Raw genomic sequence first — 20034 nt, 5'->3', positions numbered from 1 at the left:
CTTTACACTATCAAAGTGCACCTCCTGATTTTAATTGCATACAGTTAAATGTAAGAGTAAATGGTTTTTTGTAACCTTTTTGAGGAAAAGCTCTAAAATTACCTTTAAATTATTTGTATGATCACAGGAATAAGGCTTTCTCTGTTCTTATCTTCAAAATGGAAACTAGTTACTGGTGGGATATTCAAGCCTGGCACCATAGCTACTGAATTATACCTTCTGAAATAAATATATTTTTGAAAAGGGATACTGAAATTAACCTGTGATACTCTGAATGCACTGATGGATTAGACTTTTAGAATGAGCAAATTTGCTTTTTGCAAGATGTTTTAAAACTGCTGAGCCGGGTCTCTGTGGTTTTGTGTGTGTTGTATAGTTGATTTAAGAGATAAGAATGCTTTTTAAAAGCCAAGTCCTGCCAGCTACTCTTTCATTCTTAGGGCTGTTCATTGAGAATGGCCTGCTTAGACATCTGTTTCCCTAACTGAGCAGCTTATGCTTTGATGTAATCAAAGAATATGCAGAGTTCCTTCCTTGCAGTACTTAAAAAAAAAAAAAAAAAAAAAAATTCTTCCCATGACTTTTTTTTTAAATACAAGTGCTTCCCCTTGTACCTAAGTAGCATTGTCAGGGCAAAAGGTGTTAAAAAAAGATCCATTGGAGCAGAGTCTTTCTGCAAATCAGCATCATAGGTGCTTCATAGCTTTGGTGGTGGTAGCGTTTAAATTTCTGCTTAGGAATGCAAATCAGAGGGGTAGAATTAATGAATAAGCATCTAAAATACAAATTTTGTATATATTTTAAAATGTGTTTGGGGGAAACAGGTGTACATAAATAGCTGTAGTTTTTCTAATATTTGACCTAGTAATCCCTAGTTATAGCTATTCATTTAGGTGTCGTATTTCTTAATATTTTAGCCATTAAATGTATGGATTCACTTCTGGTGTAGAAGCATGTACAGTCAGAATGGTGTGAGAAGGGCATCAAACTCCTCTTGAGCTATGAAACTTATTATATCCCATAGACTATAAGTCAGCTGTATAGATTGCCTTTTAATTAACGTTCCAATATTTTTTCAGAAAAAACGCACAAAAAGGAACAAGATATTTTTACTTCTGAATATTGAAGGCTCATAATTCCAGAGAGGTGATTAAAAGGACAGCAGTTGTTTATTGTTCTAAGCTGTACTTGCTTTGACAGGAGTGGGTTCCTGATGGCTTTCAAGGTCTTGATTCACTTATTTGGAGTGAGATAGGAGTAATTCAAATGAGCCAAAAGTAAGGTACCGCTACAGGCACTAGCAATTGTGGGTATGATTTCAGTATTATGTTCAGGCATTGTAAAACTTCAAGTATGCTGCAACTTAGGTTTTACTTCATTTTTATGTCAGAAATTAGTGTAATGGCTATCAAAACACAGGGACAGGATTTATTTGGAAAGATAAAATTTTATTTGTGAAAAATTACATCAAAATATCTTCATATCTGCAGGAGTTCAAATACTGAATGTTCTTTTAGTTTTCCCATAGAGTTTTCAGATTGTGTTATCTCAGGATATGCTAGCTTGTTTCAGTTGAACAGGAAAATGTTTTTTCCCCACAAAACTTTTGAAGTCCTCAAACTGCAGAATCCCTGTTACTTGAGTTTCAGCACACTGTAGACATCTCAGACCTTTTTTGCACCTGCTTTTCCTGAACTAATGCTTTCAAGCTTGTTTCTCCTCAAGTTTAGATCCCTTATCAGACTTCTTACGAAGTAAGTGATAATAATGTGAAAGAAGTGCCAATTTTAATGTCTAAAACGTTTTCAAAGTGTGTTAGGATATGTAAATACAGGAAAATCAAGACTTGAAAGGCTGCATGAATATGTATGTTTTACATCATACAAATCTCATTAAATGCTGTCTCGCCAACTCTCTAGTGGGTTTTTTTGTTGGGTTTTGGTTTTTTTAAAGGAATGGTAGTCACTCAAAACAGCTTTTAAAAGTTAGAAGTGAACACTCTGAATGGTCGGCAAAGATGACTGCATCCAACATTTGATCACTTCACTGCTTGCAGAATTGCTAGTTCTGCTCATCTTGTTCATTTGTCATGCTTTTTAAATGAATCTCACTTTAATCCTGGTAGCATCTGTATATTTTTATTCAAAATTCCCTGCAATATCTTGGTATGGAAAATATGCTTTTCTTCAGGTCTTACGACTGTCTTGCACATTTTTTTTCCATTTAGAGAACATTTAAATCAAATTACATTCAGAATACAGAGTTGTAGAAACATAATTTTTAATGAATCTTGTGCTTAGCATTACAAAGTGACAAATTAAATACTCTGCTATACATATTGATTTCTATTTTGGTATGCACTAACCATAAAATAGGAATAATTTGAGACAATAATGTTTCATTATGTAGCTTATATTCTGACATAGGAAACAGGGGAATTGTATATGTTTGAATTTATAAAGTTTGTTTATATGCACTGAAGATGTTTGGGATTTTACCATTTTCATTTATTTATGCAGTTTCAAATCATACTAAAATCTACTACACAGCAATTTAAAAATCTAAACTTCTCAGGCCTTACATGAACAGGTAAATATGATTCTAATGCAAAAGTTAACTGAACTTAGTTGTGCTAGAATTGCATGTAGTATACTAAGCATCATTAAAATAATTAAATTACTAGTAATTTAAGTCAGTACCTTAGTTAAAATAGTTGAACAGCAAAGCATTTTCCATTAGGACAAAGTTTAGTATAGCACTTTTAGGTGACATAGTTATTTGGCTTGTCATATGGTCATGACAGATAGCTCAAGCATTCTGTATGTTGAGATGTTCTTTAGTTTTTGAATGTTATACAGTAAAAAGTTCAAACTCCTTGTAAACAATGTTATCTATTTGGCAGTATTTTCTTCTATGAATTATTTAACTCCCCCTTCCTTAGGAAGTAATTTAGGAAAGGTTTAACTGATAGTAGTCACTATTAACGTTTCAAAGTATCTAATGGGAAATGAGTCTACTTTTTTCCCTTCAATCCAACAAAGTGAAATTTTTCAAAGGCTTATGGCAATGATTCTTTCAAATAGTAATCTTTTTATTTCTAGTGAGGTGTTCTTTAAAACTTTAAACATTTAAAATTGACAGTTGCTTGTTGATGAAATTGCTCATTGATCACTTTGAGAGTAGGCTCATAGATGAGCAAAGCACATATTTCAGCTTACTGTTGCATCACAAAATCTGAATTCTTTTAATGTGTTTTCTTTACCACATATGAAACTATATTTGAATTTAATTTAGGTGTGTATTTTTTAAAGCATTTTACTAGATGTATAGTATTTTTAATATATTTTGGTGAGTCGTTGGCTTTTGTGTTCTTGCTCATTTTGTGTTTTGTCTCCGAAAGCGGTCTTCACACCTCACAAATGTTTTCTCTTGGGCTGGATGAAGGTGAAGGTTGTCAATGCTTTGAGAACAAAATGTCATTCTAGAAAGAAAACACAGCATGTAAACATAATGTTACATTTTAGGGCTATCTGTATAAAAGTGTGCTCTCTAGTCTAGGTACACTGAATCTGACTTTCTTTATCCTGTCTGGATAAAGATACCTGTTACAGGAGGGTATCCGATTGTTTTTATAGGCTTGTGAGGAGAGAGATGTGTCTGGCTGCCAGATAGTAGGTACAGAGTAAGAGGAGTAGGCAGCTGCCTTGTACTGAGTGCATTATGCCTCGGTCTCTTTCTGGAATCATACACAGCATGCTGTGCTCCATAGCATACCCTCACAGTGATTTGGTCTTGGTATTCTCAGTGGCCATTGTCATTGTTCCAACATTACTATGAACATTGCACTATTCGGCCTGTTAGTACTTTGTTGGACTACTAGTTTTGAGGGTGCTAAAAATCAGTTCTGTAGGTTGCTAACAACATCATCAACCACATATGCTACAGGAATGTTTTCCATATTTGGAACTCAAATATATTGGAATCTGGTATTTTATTGTTCATAATAGTCTGGTTAATAACTACTTTTTAAGTTTGCGCTGTTATATTGTGTCGAAGTGTTAGTCATTAGGTAATCTAACAAAGGAAATTTCGTCATATATGTAAATATCATTAACATTGTAAGGTAAAGGTACATGGAGATAAAATATTGTCAACAGTTTGTTCAGATGTTTAAGAAAGCACAAGACAACTCAAAACAGATCTTGTGTTTACTACCTTTTTTTAATATTGAATTTCCAAAATTCTTAGATTTGTGGTGTCTGGTCTTTATAAGAAGACCAAAATCTACACACTCTTTTATTTGAAGAAAATGCTTTTCCTTGAGTATCCTTTGTTCCTCCTTTTAGAATCACCTAACAATATCTTATTCTTCCCTCAAGCATTAATACTATATTTCAACAGTAACATGTCATTTCCATTCCCATGACAAGCCTAGATTGCACAGAAAAAAACCCAGCACATAATCTGTATCCATTAAAATCTTGACACAAACTCCTACTTCTGCTTGCAGCAAAAAAAAAAAAAATTCTAAGGAGTGTTAGGTACCTGAAGATGCTAGCATAATTTTTTGTAAGTGTAATAACTACCCACCTCAGTTACCCATTTCCTAGGATTTCTTCAGTAGTACAGCAGTAGTAATTGGCTTGTGCCAGGTTATTGACACAGCTGTATTGGACAGGAGCTTTCTGATTAGAAAAATTAGTATACCTGACATAATCCTTTCACAGCCTTCACACTTTTTTCTCAAGGTACAAAAATGTGTATTTAAACAGAGCTCTCTAATTTGTGGTGTATATACTATGCTTTAATTTGCTTTGGCAGCTAGGTCAGTACTGATTTGGGATAATTGCTTTTAAAACAGCAGGAGACATTATAGATTTTTTTTTTAATGGCAGGAGCATGTCCCAAGTGCAGGGTTAGGAAAGGAAAATACATACAGAACACATTTTCATGGGGGACAAAACCCAAGAAAATAAGATCCCTCTTCTGCCCCACAATACACAGAGATTGTTTTATGAAAATGTCTTTTTTTAATTGTCTTAATTTGTCTTCATGTCAGTATCAAGGAGATATAGCTCTGCCAATAAGTATTGTTCCACAGAAAGTCTGCAGTAGTTATAACTGGTGCTGGTAAGGAGGAGGCTGTAGCAAGGAAAAATCACCTTCTAAGATTGAGCCATGCTTACAGGGTAAGACATGCTTTTCTCATTAACCTTAATTAAACTGCTCAGTTAAAATTTCTCAAAGGTTTAAAACAGTGGGAATCATTACAGGTTTTGTTATTCTGTCTTCTGGCTGAAATTTCTCTGTGTGAATAAGCAGTTTCAAAGTGGTATTAGCATTGCTGTATGTAGAGACAAGGCTACTCAGACTTGATGGTCCAGTTTCAAAGCAGTCAGCAGGGGAAAATCAAAAAACACATTTTAAAATTTAAAAGATTTTTTTTTTTTCTCCAGAATACTGCTCTCTGATGCTACTTTAGAGTTCAGCTGACAAAATTCACATCACTGAATTCATATTATAGAAAAACTGACTGCAGTGCAAAAATTAGTCAAATACCAGTGAAAGTGTGGTATGTAGAAGTATAGAAAGTATTTTTGTTTTCTTTTCCAGGACTGCTCACATTCTATTTGCCCACTACAGAAATTTCAAAATGTCTGTAGCTGAAACTTTGCTTCCAGAGTTTATCACTTCAGGAACCTGTTGTACAGCCTGCACGGTGTAGTAATTCATAATCAGCTATCAGACACTGGACTGGCTTTTAAATGAATGAGACAAAAATAAGGGAATTTTTTTATAAAACCCTTAACTTCAGTGAATAATCAGATGACTGTTTAGTTCTGCATGTGATCCTTCTAATGAGGACTTTAAAAAATGGTTTCTCTATGAAGTAGTTATTTTGAAAGTCAGATAACATCTGGCATATTTTTTGTAAGTAGGAATTTGAATTTTTCATGGCCTTAATGTTGGGGTCAGCATTTATCTTACATAGTATCTTGTTTTGTTGAAATTTCATATGGTCCTTCTGAAGTGAGATAATCACATTCTAAAAATAAGTAAGAAATTGTCATCAGTTATTGTCGTTAATCGTGTAGAAAAACTGCACTGCAGAACTTGTTCATATTCTTTCTTGCATCAGTATGCTAACTCCTCTATCCTCTATTCTCAAGTATCAACAAAATTGTCACCCAAGGTGACTGTGCTTTAAACTTAGCTTAGTGGCAGTAGTGAGCCAGAACATTTCCCACTATTCATTTCAGCCCTGAGAACAAAGAAATTCTTCTAGTCACTTAAAAATCATGCAGTCTGATCTGAGAGGCGGAAAGCCAGAAGTTGGATAAATTAACCATTGATGTGAGTGCTGGGAGTCAGATGCTTGTATCTGAACTAGGATAACTAGTTCAAACTAGGAGAGCCAAACATCTGTGGTGGTGTTACAGAAAAATAGTGTTTTCATTACACTTACTTTTGCTGTGTTTCCCCTGCTTTCACTCTTATTGTCTTCACTATAAGTCCTGGTCGACGGGTGCCTTTTGTCCATGGTATTATGGTTTGAACGGTGTCCCAGATATTTTCCCAAACTGCAGTTCCTTCCCATTTGAACTTGATCATTATTAGCTCACCAATATCAGTATCCAAGGTGATAAGAAAAGAGCAGGTTTTATTCCCATTAATACCTTCAACTCTGTGGGGTTGGGGGGAAGACAGAATAATGCTGTCTTAATTATTATGCATTAAAGGGGAAAAAAAAAAAGTTTATCTTCTCTTTAAAACCAAAGAAAGAACTATGTTTCTGCCCTCATCTCTAGGGAGGAACATCACTGTCTCTAGGGTACTTTTCCTCCAGTGTTGAAATATGAAAACATGCTAGAAAACAAGCAGAAGTGGGAGAAATTTGAACAACTGGTGAAGCAGTAGGAATTTCTGACAGCAAAAGAAAAGGTGTCCCATAATAGCATCTGTGATATGTCTTTTGTCTGTGAGAGCAAAGGCAGACCGACACTGTTGCCTTTGCTTTTGTTAATACAGATAGTGTCCATCATGAGAAATACCCAGAATTTTTTACCTTAATTACAGCTGCTTATTTATTTGTGTTTTAATTGATTAGACCCTCCTGTGTTAGCCATGGGATGGGCTGAACATAAGTGGACAGAGTACTTAATGTTCAGGGAAACTTTACTAATTTGTTTTATTGAGGGTTTTCATGCAAAAACTGTATGAACATTGTAAAAGTTTGTGATTTTTAGGGAGTATGGGTGAAGAGAGGAAAACTTACAGTTCGTCTTCACTGAACTGTACTAAACCATTTCACTTATAGCATGATAATGTATGTGATGTGGTATTATAAATTGGTACCTTGTTTCTCACTTGCACAATGACATATAATATCAATACTCACAGTGTGATGGGCAGGTTTTTAGCATCCTCTTTGGTGCCTGTCAGAGAGATGGTAAAAGTTGGGTCTATCTGCTTGCCTTGGATTTCATTGATGAAGTGGATCTTGAACTGATAATGATAGACTGTAGAAAGGAAGAATTTGTGAAGTGATGAAATTAATGATCAAAGAAGCAATAGATTTCTCGGGCAAAAGAATTTTGCCTTTCAAGAGTAGAAACTTGAATGATATTTCCATTTTATTTTAAAAATAAATTTGTTGCAATTAAAACATCACTATTTTTTCTGATTGTTGCTGTGATGTGTAATCCCTTACAGTTTGGGGCCCTGCTACTCTATTTAAAAGGATGGAGAAGAAGGTAACCTGGGTTGAGTTCCCTTTGTAGGATGAAACATTTGTCCATGGGAAATACTTCAGCTTTTCTGAAGTTTAATTGTTAGAATTTCTGGCAAACTCAATATCTAATCAGCAGACAAATCCTTATGACTGGACATGGCTAGAGATGTATGATACAGATTGAAGACCTTATGCAATGTAGTCAGACTTTTTTCTCTGATCAGCTAGATAATTGCCCTGCAAAACAGATGACTCACAAACTTTCCTTGACTGCATAATGATACATTGTGCTTAACATGCATCCATTAACAATAGGACTTTGTTCAAGCACATTACTATAAGAAAGATGTCGTTAATACTTTGAGATTTGTTGAGTTTCTAGAAGAACAGTGTTTAGTAAAGTCTTTGAACTGAACGTTGTCAGAATGAAGAATGCCTAAGAAATCATCAGTGTACTGATTGCGAACAGTTTGACGTTTAGTAAATTATGGAAAGAAAAAAAAAAGACAACATGCAGTTAGAGGCCATGTGCACACAGATATTGTCAGCTAGATTTGAATGTCTAAAACTCTTCTGTCTGGTGATTCTACCAGCCACCCTCCTGACAAAATGGATAGATTTAGGTGTTAAAGAAGAAAACCCTAAGTAATTTCTATTAACAAAGACCACAGAATATTTGCAGGAATTAGGGATGTTGTATTTATCCTTGGAATGTGGTCAAATTACACATGGGAAATTGTTCTGGTAAACATTATTGCATACTAGTTTTTGAATGGAAAGATGCTCTTTCCTCATTTCTTCACCTCACCCACTACAGGCTTCACTACATCTGAGAATGGCTCCACCATACTGCTAAGGGAGTTATCTTTCTATGTATATGCACAGATAGGTTGTGGGGTTTTTTGGTGTGCAGCTCTGAGTGTTCACAATGGAAGGTATTTGCTAGAAGGTATTTTTCGTTGTTGTTTCATAATTATTGTATGTTAGTGAACAATGTATTTTCTTTCAAGAAGGTGGCTGATTCTTTGCTGCGAACCTGATGAGGACAAAGCAGGCAGAGAGGCTTCTTTACAGATCACTTTTATTACTAACCTGTCGTTCTCTGAGTTTTCTCTCCATGTAAAAACTGATTGTTCTAGTGTATGTTCTGATAAAGCCTAGGCTTTTGCTGTGGTTACGATGCTCAACTTAAGGAAAAAGGTGGGCATATTCATACGAAAACTCTGACTCAGGGTCCCATCACAGCTTTCTTATAAATATTAATTTTTTTGTAACAACTGTTTTTTGTTTGAAGTGAACTAATGTAGGCTCCAGAATAGAATGTCATTACCTTGAAAAATGAAACATCAGATTTTGTGAAGATGCAGAGGATTGTGAAGTGTAATGCTGAGTTTCTCAAATTTCTTCTGTTTGGGCATTTCACATGATCTTCAAACATTTTTTGAAGAGCATTACAAAGATGACTTTGCACACCCTCCCACAGTTGCTGCCTTGTTTGGGGAACTATTGTGAAAGGAGACTATTGTCTGGGGCACCGATATCTGCATATGCACCAAGGATGTTTTTTTGAAGCAAAACCAGTTCCAAGCATAAAAATGCAACATGTTTAAAATTGAAATCAAAGCCAATAGGACACAGATATTTTACCACAAGCTGAAACTATCTCTGTGTCCAGAGAAGAATGCAACATGGAGATCATGTTTCTGTGCTGAGGCGCGGTGGTAGCAGATACCATGTCCTCAGAGCAATTATTTTCCTGATTCTGACAGTGACCTGACTGCACTGCAGCAAAACAACATTGAGCATTAGACATGGCCTCTAGAATTTTTAAATCTACTTCAGGTAGGTTCCTGAGGCATTTTGAAAAGTATAAGAAGAGAATCCAGCAGATGCAGCTGCTCTGAGTGTCAGGGCTGAGCAGACTCCTGGAGCCCTCACGAAATGTTTCACAGCTGCATTAGTGGAAGACTTCAAAAATTATTTTTAAAGTACCTAATTTTTTAAAAAAATTTATGATATTGCAGTTGAGTACCAGACACTGTGGGAAACAAGATGTGTAATGCAAGCAGCATTTTTAAGTATTTCTTCTCAGGACTGGAAAGCCCTTGAGTGTCCATGCCAGGGGCGCACTGTCAGCGTTCAAAGTGCTTCCCCATCCCTGCAGGGAGCAAGCGGGCTGACCCCTTCCAACAGGAGGGAGGCACTCCCTTCAAAGCTGGGCCAGGCAGAACGGAACAGCCCTGGCAGCAGCCCTGGCAGCGGCTGGGCCGGTGAGGGACCCCCATGGCCGGGGGGCTGTGCTGAGGGAGCCCGGGGGTAGGCGGGGCCCTGGCACTGCCTCAGCACGAAGGAGAGGGGTCGGGCTGCGGCGCAGCGGGTTCCCCGGCTGCTGAGGGGGCTGTGGGAAGAGCACTGGCCGCTCGGCGAGGAGGTGGGCACCCCTCAGAAATCTCCTCTGTGCCCAGTGTCCTGGGGCTCCGAGCGGGAGCCCTGCGCGGGCTGTGCCATGCTGTTGCTCGCCACATGCCTCATCGATGGCCGGGGAAGGAGGTAGTGAGGAGAACACCACAGGCCAGATGTCCCTGCACTGAAAGTCGCTTGGAAGAAGAGTGTCCCTGCCACTCATCCCACACAGTCCTGCTTGCTCTGGCTTTAAAACGTATGTAAACTTTCCCACTGACAGGTGAACGTCTGCTCAACAGCAGCAGTTGCCTCCTGGGCCCTCTGACAGCCGGGTCATAACCAGCCTACAGCCAGGTCCAGGCCGTTTGTGATGGAGACTGGCAGAGGGGCCCTGTTTCCTGATTAGACTGCTTCCCCTCTGTCTGGTAATAAGTGCAAGAAACCATATTGTTTGTCTCTCTGAGCTTAAAAAATTGTTACTTTGTGCTCTTGATAAAGTAATTTAATGGAGATAAACCTAGAGTACCCATCACTGTATTTTAGTGCTACAGTTCTGCCCTGTAAAAGTCCATGCTATTCCATTGTCTGTCCATTGTTTGAAAAGTAATAATTTATGTGTCATCTTGTAGACTAATTGCAGATAAAATTTGGGGACACTTGAACAGGAGGTTTTACAGGCCTCCCAGAGCAATTATGCTGCTTTTTTGGCTTGGCTATATGCCTGCATATGTTATAACGAACTCACACAGGCCAGTTGTAGGAAAATCCTGTAGATCAGGATTAAACATCCCTGAGGCCTCAGATCCACAGATATCCTGTGACAAGCATGCAGCACGCTTTTTCCCACAGAAATATTAAGACTCAGGATCTTGATGAAAGGGCGTCAAGACAGCCTACTGGGATTCTCAGTTGTCTCAGCAAATTGATTATCCCCATAGATTTTATAAGCTTGAACACGATCACAAAGCTTAGGCTCATTCTCACACTTTATGATCAATCTGGAGACTGTAGCAAGTATTCCCACAAACCTTTGAAAGGCATATGTGCTCTTGTTTTCAAAAAGAGTCGTCTACTTTTTGGGAGCCTTTCCTCCCTGATGTTGTAGCCCAGTGTGTTGCACCGTTTTTTTCTACAGCTGAGGCACATTCCTTTGTTGAAAGTGTTGATGTCGTTGCACCAGTATGCTGTGCTTTGCATATCGTTGTGAAGCAGAGAGTCAATGAACAAATGAACTGACCTCTCATGGGCACATTTCACGGTTTGAGTGATGCCTGGAAAAATGCAAACAACAAAATTTTGCCCTTTATTCCTCTTTACCATTTCAACTGCAGAGGAGTACAGTAACCAACTATAAACATATGTTATTGTTTCCCCCCCCATGCCCTTTACTACTAAAACATCATGATTTTTCATCAGAAATCATACATTATAGCAACTTTACTTTTAGGATCATTCAAAAATAGTTTGATTGAGCTGGCATTACAATAAAATTGAATAATTTGCTGCTGAAACTTTTCTAGCCTGACTGTTAAAGATTAAATATGAACCTTGATTTCATTGTACTGGCTGTTTTGGTCAATATGAAATACAATATGAGGCTCTATGCAGTCTTTCAGATCATACCACATGAAAGACAGCAGTCTCATTCTGAACAGTTGAACACTTGTCTTCTGGATGCTTACACAGTAATGTTGTATTTTGTCCCTATCAGGGTTACAAACTCTCATGTTAAATTAAATTTTGCTTGCAGCTACTACAGGGGAAAAAGCAAAAAAATGTATTAAATGCATTAAAAAAATAGATCTGCTTTTATGAGAAGTATCTTTTTCTTCCTTAAGTGTCATCAAATTGTAAAAGTTATTTTATTCTGTGTAACTGGGATATATTATGATGGACTGTTTTTATGTCTTCACTGATAAACTTTCTAGCTGATACTTGGCTTCACATTTGTTGTTTAATCCACTAACAAGTAAGGCCTACTTTTAGATAGTGTGATGATAGTTGAGAATTTTTTTGCAATGTAGTATGCTGGATGAATAGTACTCTTTTAGGCTTCTTAAGTGAACAGTTCTGGTTGTTGCTGCATCAGTACCTTATCTTTTTTCAGTATGTTTCATCAGTTTCTCTGTATGTTTAGGTACATTGGAAATGAGCTTCTGTGTTTAAAACCTAGCCTGGAACACTGGCAGTCAGGACCTAGAGAGAGAGACCTGCGCAGCTGAAGGCAAGGGAGTTGGGAAAAGGTGAACTGAGGGAGTGAGTAGTACAGCCCTGTGTTCCATTTGATTTGAAATAATTAATTCCACACTAGATTAATCTGGCTTAATTAGAGTAAGTTTTCTCATTTCCTCTACTGCTAAAACAAGTACCTTTGAAATTATTCAGAAGTACTTGACAGCAGGATGCTCATGGCTTCATTTTCAGCACTGCTAGGCAGCCAGATTCTTTACTGGAGTTAGTAAGAACAGATTGAACTCTATATATGTAAAAATCCGATAACCAGTTTCTAGAAAACAAATCTCCTTGCATTTAATGGGCGATCATACTCCCATTAGATACTGTTTAAGACCATAGAGATATGTCAAGTTTCCCAGAGATACTGTCAGTGCAGCTGCAATGCTGCTTCCTGTTTTGTGCCATTGATTCTTACCAGTGATTCCATATTGTGCAATGTGGTTATAGACATGCATGATGTGACAGCCAGGCTGAAAAGTGCCTCCATTGGGATAAAAGTCAAAATGAGCCACAGGCTGCTTGATGCCAACACTGAGACCCATGTGCTGTTTAGTGAATGTATGAATTGCGTCTACGAAGTTTGCATCATCTGGAGATAAACGGTCAGTTGGTGACATTCCTTCAAACAAGGGACCAGCAGGGTCAAGGCCTGCAATAAATGCAAATAATCCAGTTGTGATATAGCGCAGATGAACTGTTCTTTTTCTATTATGAGAAAAGTCTGTAATAAAATTTTTTAAAACAGACAGCACTGGTACTTTACAAGGTCTGTCAGTGATAGAAACAACGCTGGGAACACTTGTCCTGCAGAGGATACATGGTTACACCAAAAGATAAAGTAAACACAGACGCTGTAATAAACAGCAACTGCCACATGCACAAGGACACAGGCCCAGAGATAGATGTGTTTGTTATAGGTAAACCATGCTTGCTACTGCTTTGTCACTTGAGGGATGTTTACTTAATTTTGTTCTTTCACTCTAGAGGTCATGCATTTCAGAGGCCCCTTTGAAGACACTAGTCCCACAACAAGGTTGACTTTTAGCCCCCATTTGGGACCTGAAATTTTATAAAACTTCAGTTGTTGCTTAGAAGAGCTATGTCTGCTAGATGTTGTTTATAATAATTTTTCAACTTTAAAGTCTCCAAGGCAAATTATTATGGAATTCAGAAAAATAATACTCCATTTAGGGAGTCTTGCTGATTTTTAGTTTGCTAGATATTTTTGTGTGGTGCTCTTTATGGAAATAAAGAACTGCCTGCATAGTTTAAAATTGCCTTCACTTTTAAGGACAAGCTTCTAAATTTGAGATTCTTCAGTTGGCACTATGAACTGACGTAGTTGCCTGAATGTAACTGGACAAAACTAATAACACAGACTACAAGTAGGGATGTAACCCTGAAGGCATACCTTTCCTTTTATTTTAAATTGCTTTTATAACTATGAATTTTTGGAGCTTATTGTTACAAGTCTGAATAATTTTCTATTAAGAATTCATATAGCTGTTACAAAAAATAATGTGTTTTAATGTTTTTTACTTATCCATTATCAAGGTTTGACATACTAATATGGTTTGAACAAGCAATGCTGATGAACTAAAATTCTTCAGTGTATACACAGGTGTAATATCACAACACATTGTGTAAAATGAGCTTCTTGGCATGCAGGCACTGTCACAAGAGCTGATTGTATAAGGGACTATGGTATGTAGCAATTAATCCAAGATCAGAATTGGGACTTCAGACTATAGTCATGCATATTTGCCTCACTCCCAGATCAGATTAAAGTAAAATGTTTTCTCTGATAATTTAAATGTGGCTGTTCTGGGCGTTGTGTAAAATGCACTTCTGGTGGGTTTTGGGGGTTTTTTTAGCTGTCATTGTGCATTAGATGTGGTCTGTATACAGCGTATCAGTAGCCTTATAACTGTATTTTCATTACACTCATAATTAGTACAGTTACAAAATATTTCAGAAGGCTCAAAATGCCACTAGACAAAACAGTCAAGCGTTATGGTAAGCTTTGTTTACTTTAAGCATCTATTAAGGGTACTCTAATGATATGCTGCTTGTAAAATGTAATCCAGGACTATAATTTTTGCCACAGGAGAACTGACTTCAATTCATTGTATAAGCAGTGTACCACAATTGAAAGCTCAAGCACAGTTAGACAATGTCCTTAATGTGATTTTCTTTTTAAAACGAGTTGCTAATAATGAACAGTATATTTGAATGGTTTTGGGTCAAAATAGTGACCAGAGATCCAAGGCTAGTGGCTAACATTTAGTTTAAGGTGTTACTGGGAATGGATAAAAGATAAATTCAGGCAATGTGCACCTTGAATCTTTGGTTTATGATTTGTAGTCCCCACACTTGTATATTTTATATGTCATAATCTGGACTGAGGTAGGAAAGATCGAAGCTAGAAATACTATGATACTTCATTTTGAAAAGTGTTTTCATTAAATTTTCTAAATCTAATTTCTAAACAAACTGGATGAAACTTCTGAACTATGGCAAATATTGCTATTCAATAGCTAAATATTGCTATGACATTGATATGTCAAAAATCTATGTGACTTAAATCAAGTGTTACATTTCTTAAAGTTCTAAGTCTTTTACCTGTAATTCTTCCAATCTTTTTTGTACCGCTGATATAACTTCCAGCAAATCCTGAAACATGAGCTCCTAGGCTGTACCCAATTAGATGAGCATTGCTTCTGGAAAATTGAATAGATTCCTGGAAGACAGCAGCAGTTTGATTTAGATGCAGTAAATGTGAAAACTAAACAGTGAAATACTTACTACAATCTAGGTATGCCATGAATTTCAACACAAGAAATTTGTACGTTGGTGATGGAGGTCAAATGAGGTGCGTGGATCATGCACTACAGTTCTTCACTGGCTGAGTGTTATTCCTTGCCTCCTTTTCATGCAGCAGGAAAATGCCACCCATTTGGGCCCTGCTACTTTGGTGCTATGCTCAGGAAAACCATTGACACAGATATTAAGATTTTTTTTTTTGCTGTTTTTGCAAGTGATGCAAATGTGCATTGCCTTTTGTCCACAGCATTTGACTTTCGTGTGACTAGAAAATGGATGTCTGTCTTTTAACTTCAGTATTAAACAATCCTTTATAGAGAGTGCCTTGCTTTTTTTTTTTTTTCCTTTAGATACTAGCACTAGCCAAATTACAAGCCAGAGTATCAAAACATTGGTCAGATATGCTAAGTGATATGACAATGACATTTCTTGGACTGATTTTTACAAAACTGGGTATCTGATCTGAAACAAACCTCTTGAAGCAGAATTGGCCCCAGGCCCTTCTTTCTAACTAATCAATACCATCTAGATCCTAAGCATTTCACCTGAGCTGTAAGGCTCAGTTTTTCTGTCTTGTGAAGTAAAATGTGGCATATTTTTCTTGCAGGAAAGGCAAACCTCTGTTTTAATTTCTTTGTGGATATGGCCTGTCCCAGTTGAGTGGCGTTGCAGTGTTTGATGCCTGTCTCTTGTGAAGATGAGGACAAACTTGGCAACCTTCTTCTGAGAGGCAGCTCTTAGAAATCGCAAGATCTGACCAATTTTCTAGGCAGGTGTTATTGAGGTTGTTACTGATCATGCCCTATTTACTCTTCAGTGAAGAGTGCCAAGATCTACTTCATTTTTATTCTTTATTAAAATGTTGCACAGCACTGCAGTTTTTGTTACATCCATTGAGGATATTTCAAATACTCACCTGACTGTAAGCAGACAGAAGCATTGCGGAAAGATAGTTGCAGGAATTGTAGTGAAGGGGTTTTTAACTGTTGAGCTCAGGAGGGGTGCTTCTCAACAGAAGGAAGGTTTACTGCTTGAACACGCTCAATTGAATGCCGTGAAAATTTATGATATATTTAAATCCTGGAACACACCACAGTACAAGAGAAGCTACCTACAATGCTGGAGCAAGGAGTAATTTATTCAAGCCTCGATTTGTTTGCTGACACTGGAGAAATCACGGACTATCTTTATTGTTGACAAAGTGGTTTGTCCTCCTGGGAACTGAACAAAGTCCACTGCTTGATTTATTCAATAATTAAACAGCTTCAAAATATGACTTTAGGCTCCAGCAACTTGAACTACATTTGATGAAGATCTAAGGTTTCTTGTAATATCACAATAAGAAATTGTGACTCTGGCTCTTCTAGCTTCTCTTTTGTGCCTGTTGGTCCCTAACTGGGCATAGTATCTGAGAACAACTTGTAGCCCTGCCATTCCTGTTGAAAGCAGCCTAGCCCTTCAGTGGTATTTGCTACAAATCTTTCAGCTTTGCAGTGTATTACCCTTCCACCTTAGGCCTCACTGTATTTACAATACTGTATTCAAAAATTCATTGTGAGGTACAGAAGTGTAATTTCATTTCAAATTAGGTAGCTTAAATTAGTACTAGAGATAGATGAAGTAAGGGTTGCTTAGGGTGCCTGCTTTGTGTGAATGATTCTCATTCTAGTGTTTGCTTTCTGCCTTTTCTTAAGTAGTGCTGGAGACACAATCTGCAGCCTTTTCAATCCATCTATGGCCACTGCTCCCTATGTAGCAGGAGTTGTGATAAGTACTCGCTACATTAGTGTAGCTCTGTACTCACTGCTGCCTCCATGTCATCTGCTTTGTGAGGCATGTCTGTCCTCTTAAAAGGACTCCCTTTACATTCTGGATCTCTAAGTAATTATTTCAGAATAATCTCTGGGGAACTGAGGCAAAAATCATACACAATGTCATACTTGAATGCTGCCTTAAAAGCAGAAATTGAGCACAGATAACATAAACCCATTTTACTGAAATAACCACTTGCAAATAAGAGGTGCCTGCTTTCAAAGTGTGGGACTGTGTCACCTGTCTGCACACATGCTAATTGAAAAGCTAAAGTAGCATGAAATTATCTCACCTCTAAAGATATATAAAAATATTTTCATAAACAAGACCACTTGCTTTTTTCTCTTGCATGATGAAAGTTTTATGAAGTCACATTAAAGTTTTATGGAAGAAAAATTTGCAATGTATTAAAGAGACTAAGTGATTGAAATGAACAGCATTAACCAGCATAGCATTTCAGAAAGGTGGTAGAATCATAAGAACAGGTAAATAGTTCTATTCCAGAGAAACATGTGTTGATCTGGGGACTCTTACCTCCAGCCATTCCAGGAAGTCTGCTATCTCCTGTCCTATGTAGCGTGTATTCTGTACAGCAATGGGGTAGTGCTGGTGAGCAAATGTAAGCCAGTCTGCAATGATCACATTAATTTGTTTATGCTGAGACTTCAGAGCTGCTGCCATTTTCCAAATCCAACCTTCTAATATGCCATCCACCTGTGTTTTTCAAAAAGAAAAAAAAAAATTCTTAAGGGAAAGCAGTCTCTGCCAAATATTTCTTGTGAAAAGCTCAAGGAAACAAAAAGCACAATATAAACAAGGAAGGCTTAATGCTGATAACTAGATTTTAGGGGCTTCAGCATGGTTCAGTGCTAGAAATCGTTGGGTTTTGGTGGACAAAAAAATTAAGAATCAGTATAAGGACTGTACAATAATTTGTCTTGTATATGAACTGTTATCAGTTAAATGAAGTCTGTAAATATTTTCATTCATCCTAATATAATCAGTGTTTTACTGATTAAAAAGAAAGACAGAAATGCCCAGAAAATTTCTGATTTCATTCAAGAGCAGCTGTCCCTGTAAATTTAAGCTACAATAGTTGGAGAGGGTGGGAAGCTGCAGGATTGACAGAACATTCTTATCTCTTCTGGTGTTTTAACAGAATTTGGGAGTCTCGGTTCTGGGTTTCCACACATACTCCCCTAAGAGCCCAACACCTCTGCAAATTAAGTGAATATGAATTATAAACTTCAGGTCCAGGGATTGTCTTTGAGGAGGTTTTAGATTTTGAACAAATTCTTATTTGGGAGGCTTGGCTAAGATAATCTAGGGCAATATTTCATCCAAAGTCAGCCCTACTCTTAATGGCTAAGAGAGTTATATGCATCATGAGTGTTGTTCAAATTTTCTCTGCATATTTGCAGATGTGTGAGAAAGATCCGTTTTGCCACTTTATGTGATGACATTGGTTCTCTGAGAATCAAGGATCTGTTAAAATGATATCATTTCATATCCTGTCTTTTCTTTTGTTTCTTTTTCAACTGAGAAGCTGATTGAAAGTCTCTCTTAGTACTGCTATACTTTTGAGAAATGTTTTAACAGTGGGGGTTTTTTTGATGTTGGTTTGTTTTTGGTTTTGTTTTTTTTTACAGTATAACTGGAAGCAGTTCAGTGATAATTCATTGACGTTGAAGGGTTTATTTTCAGTTGAAGGGGATTATAGAGAGGTTCTCTTTAAAGGTATACCTGTGAGAAAGATGTGGGGAGATTGTGTGCACTTCTTTTCAGGAAGTCTATAAATATCTGGCAGTGAACATACCAGAGAAATTAAACTTGTATTCAGTCCTCCAGAGTCATAGCACATTAATTCAGCTACTTGTTCGAACTCTGCTGGCTTTAAACCAGGGCTGAATCTAATCCTTGACATGGGGCTCCCATATGAAAAATTGCTTGGAGACCGTTCCTTCAGAATCTCAGTGGGGAATATCCACTTTTTATTATTTCTAGCCATGCTTGCTACCAGGGAAATCCACCACCTTTCTAATCACAACCTTTCTTCTGAAGTTACTTTTGGCACTAGCATAATGAGAAGGAAAGTATATCAAATCAAATGTAATTTGAATTAAAAATAAAATGTGAGTTCATACCGACCAGCCATGGACTATCATCACCAGAGGAAGAGAGGCATTGAAACTGCATTTGTCAAGAGTCTCCAACTGATTAAAAAAAATCTGACAGCTTTCTTCATTTGTATCTGTATAGAGTCGAAATTTGGTTTCTAAGTTTTGCTGATCTTTCTTCATTCTAGTGTGCTGACTCTGTGATCCCAGTGCCTCTGAAATGAGATTCATAACAGTAACAACAGGATGGAATCTAGAACCTGAAGAAGTTACTAGTGAAACACAGTTTATAAGACAAAGTCAACTAGTAAGATTGAAACTCTAGCTATGTATAATTGCTACCTACTCCAGGTGAGCTTAAGCTGTACATTTTGTGTCGAAAACATGATCTCTCTCAAAGTTTGAGATGGTCAAGATATGCCTTTGAGTCCATCTATTTGAGCAATAACAATTACACAGGAAATACTGATCTTATTGCTACGAGCCTTTATAGAATGCATGAGATTTTAAAAACACAGTACAGGTGTTGTGACTTTGCAGTGTTAGTGCATGCACAGGCAAGCACATTCATAGGCTATTAACTCTGCGGGGCATATTTTACTAATGTGCAATGCTAGTAATTGCTGAGCAAGCATCATTACACTAAAATAACCATTTTATTCAGGGTTATGACTCTACTTAGAGACTTAGGTGACTGCTTAAAACTATTAGACCATATTGTAAATCATTATTCTTCTCTAAAAAGGCAAGATGAAATGTTCCAGTTCTAGCTGTAATATTTTTGGTTGTTTCATTTTTAGATAAAATAGTTTGGTACATATAGGACAGCACTTTCAGAAATATCTATTAAGTATCTGGGATGGTATCTGTATTTAAACATGTGGAAGCAGGATGAACTGTGATCTTAATCAC

The 20034-nt window shown here is 37.1% G+C and overlaps 1 protein-coding gene across 1 annotated transcript; it reads right to left on the bottom strand.

Annotated features, from left to right (window-relative positions):
- Nucleotides 1–3368: 3368 nt before the first annotated feature.
- On the bottom strand, nucleotides 3369–19353 carry LIPC (lipase C, hepatic type). The gene is made up of 8 exons (XM_010164348.1): nucleotides 19150–19353; nucleotides 17540–17719; nucleotides 14993–15110; nucleotides 12786–13019; nucleotides 11164–11406; nucleotides 7400–7520; nucleotides 6467–6685; nucleotides 3369–3481 (listed from the first exon to the last, which is right to left on the bottom strand). The coding sequence occupies exons 1-8, from the start codon at nucleotides 19351–19353 to the stop codon at nucleotides 3376–3378; spliced, it is 1425 nt and encodes a 474-aa protein (XP_010162650.1). The 3' UTR covers nucleotides 3369–3375.
- Between the last annotated feature and the right edge of the window lie 681 nt (nucleotides 19354–20034).

This window comes from Antrostomus carolinensis, unplaced genomic scaffold (assembly GCF_000700745.2).
Source record: "Antrostomus carolinensis isolate BGI_N321 unplaced genomic scaffold, ASM70074v2 scaffold723, whole genome shotgun sequence".
NCBI lineage: Eukaryota > Metazoa > Chordata > Aves > Caprimulgiformes > Caprimulgidae > Antrostomus > Antrostomus carolinensis.
Note: the sequence above shows the minus strand (reverse complement) of the source record. Positions and strands in the feature narration are given on the sequence as shown.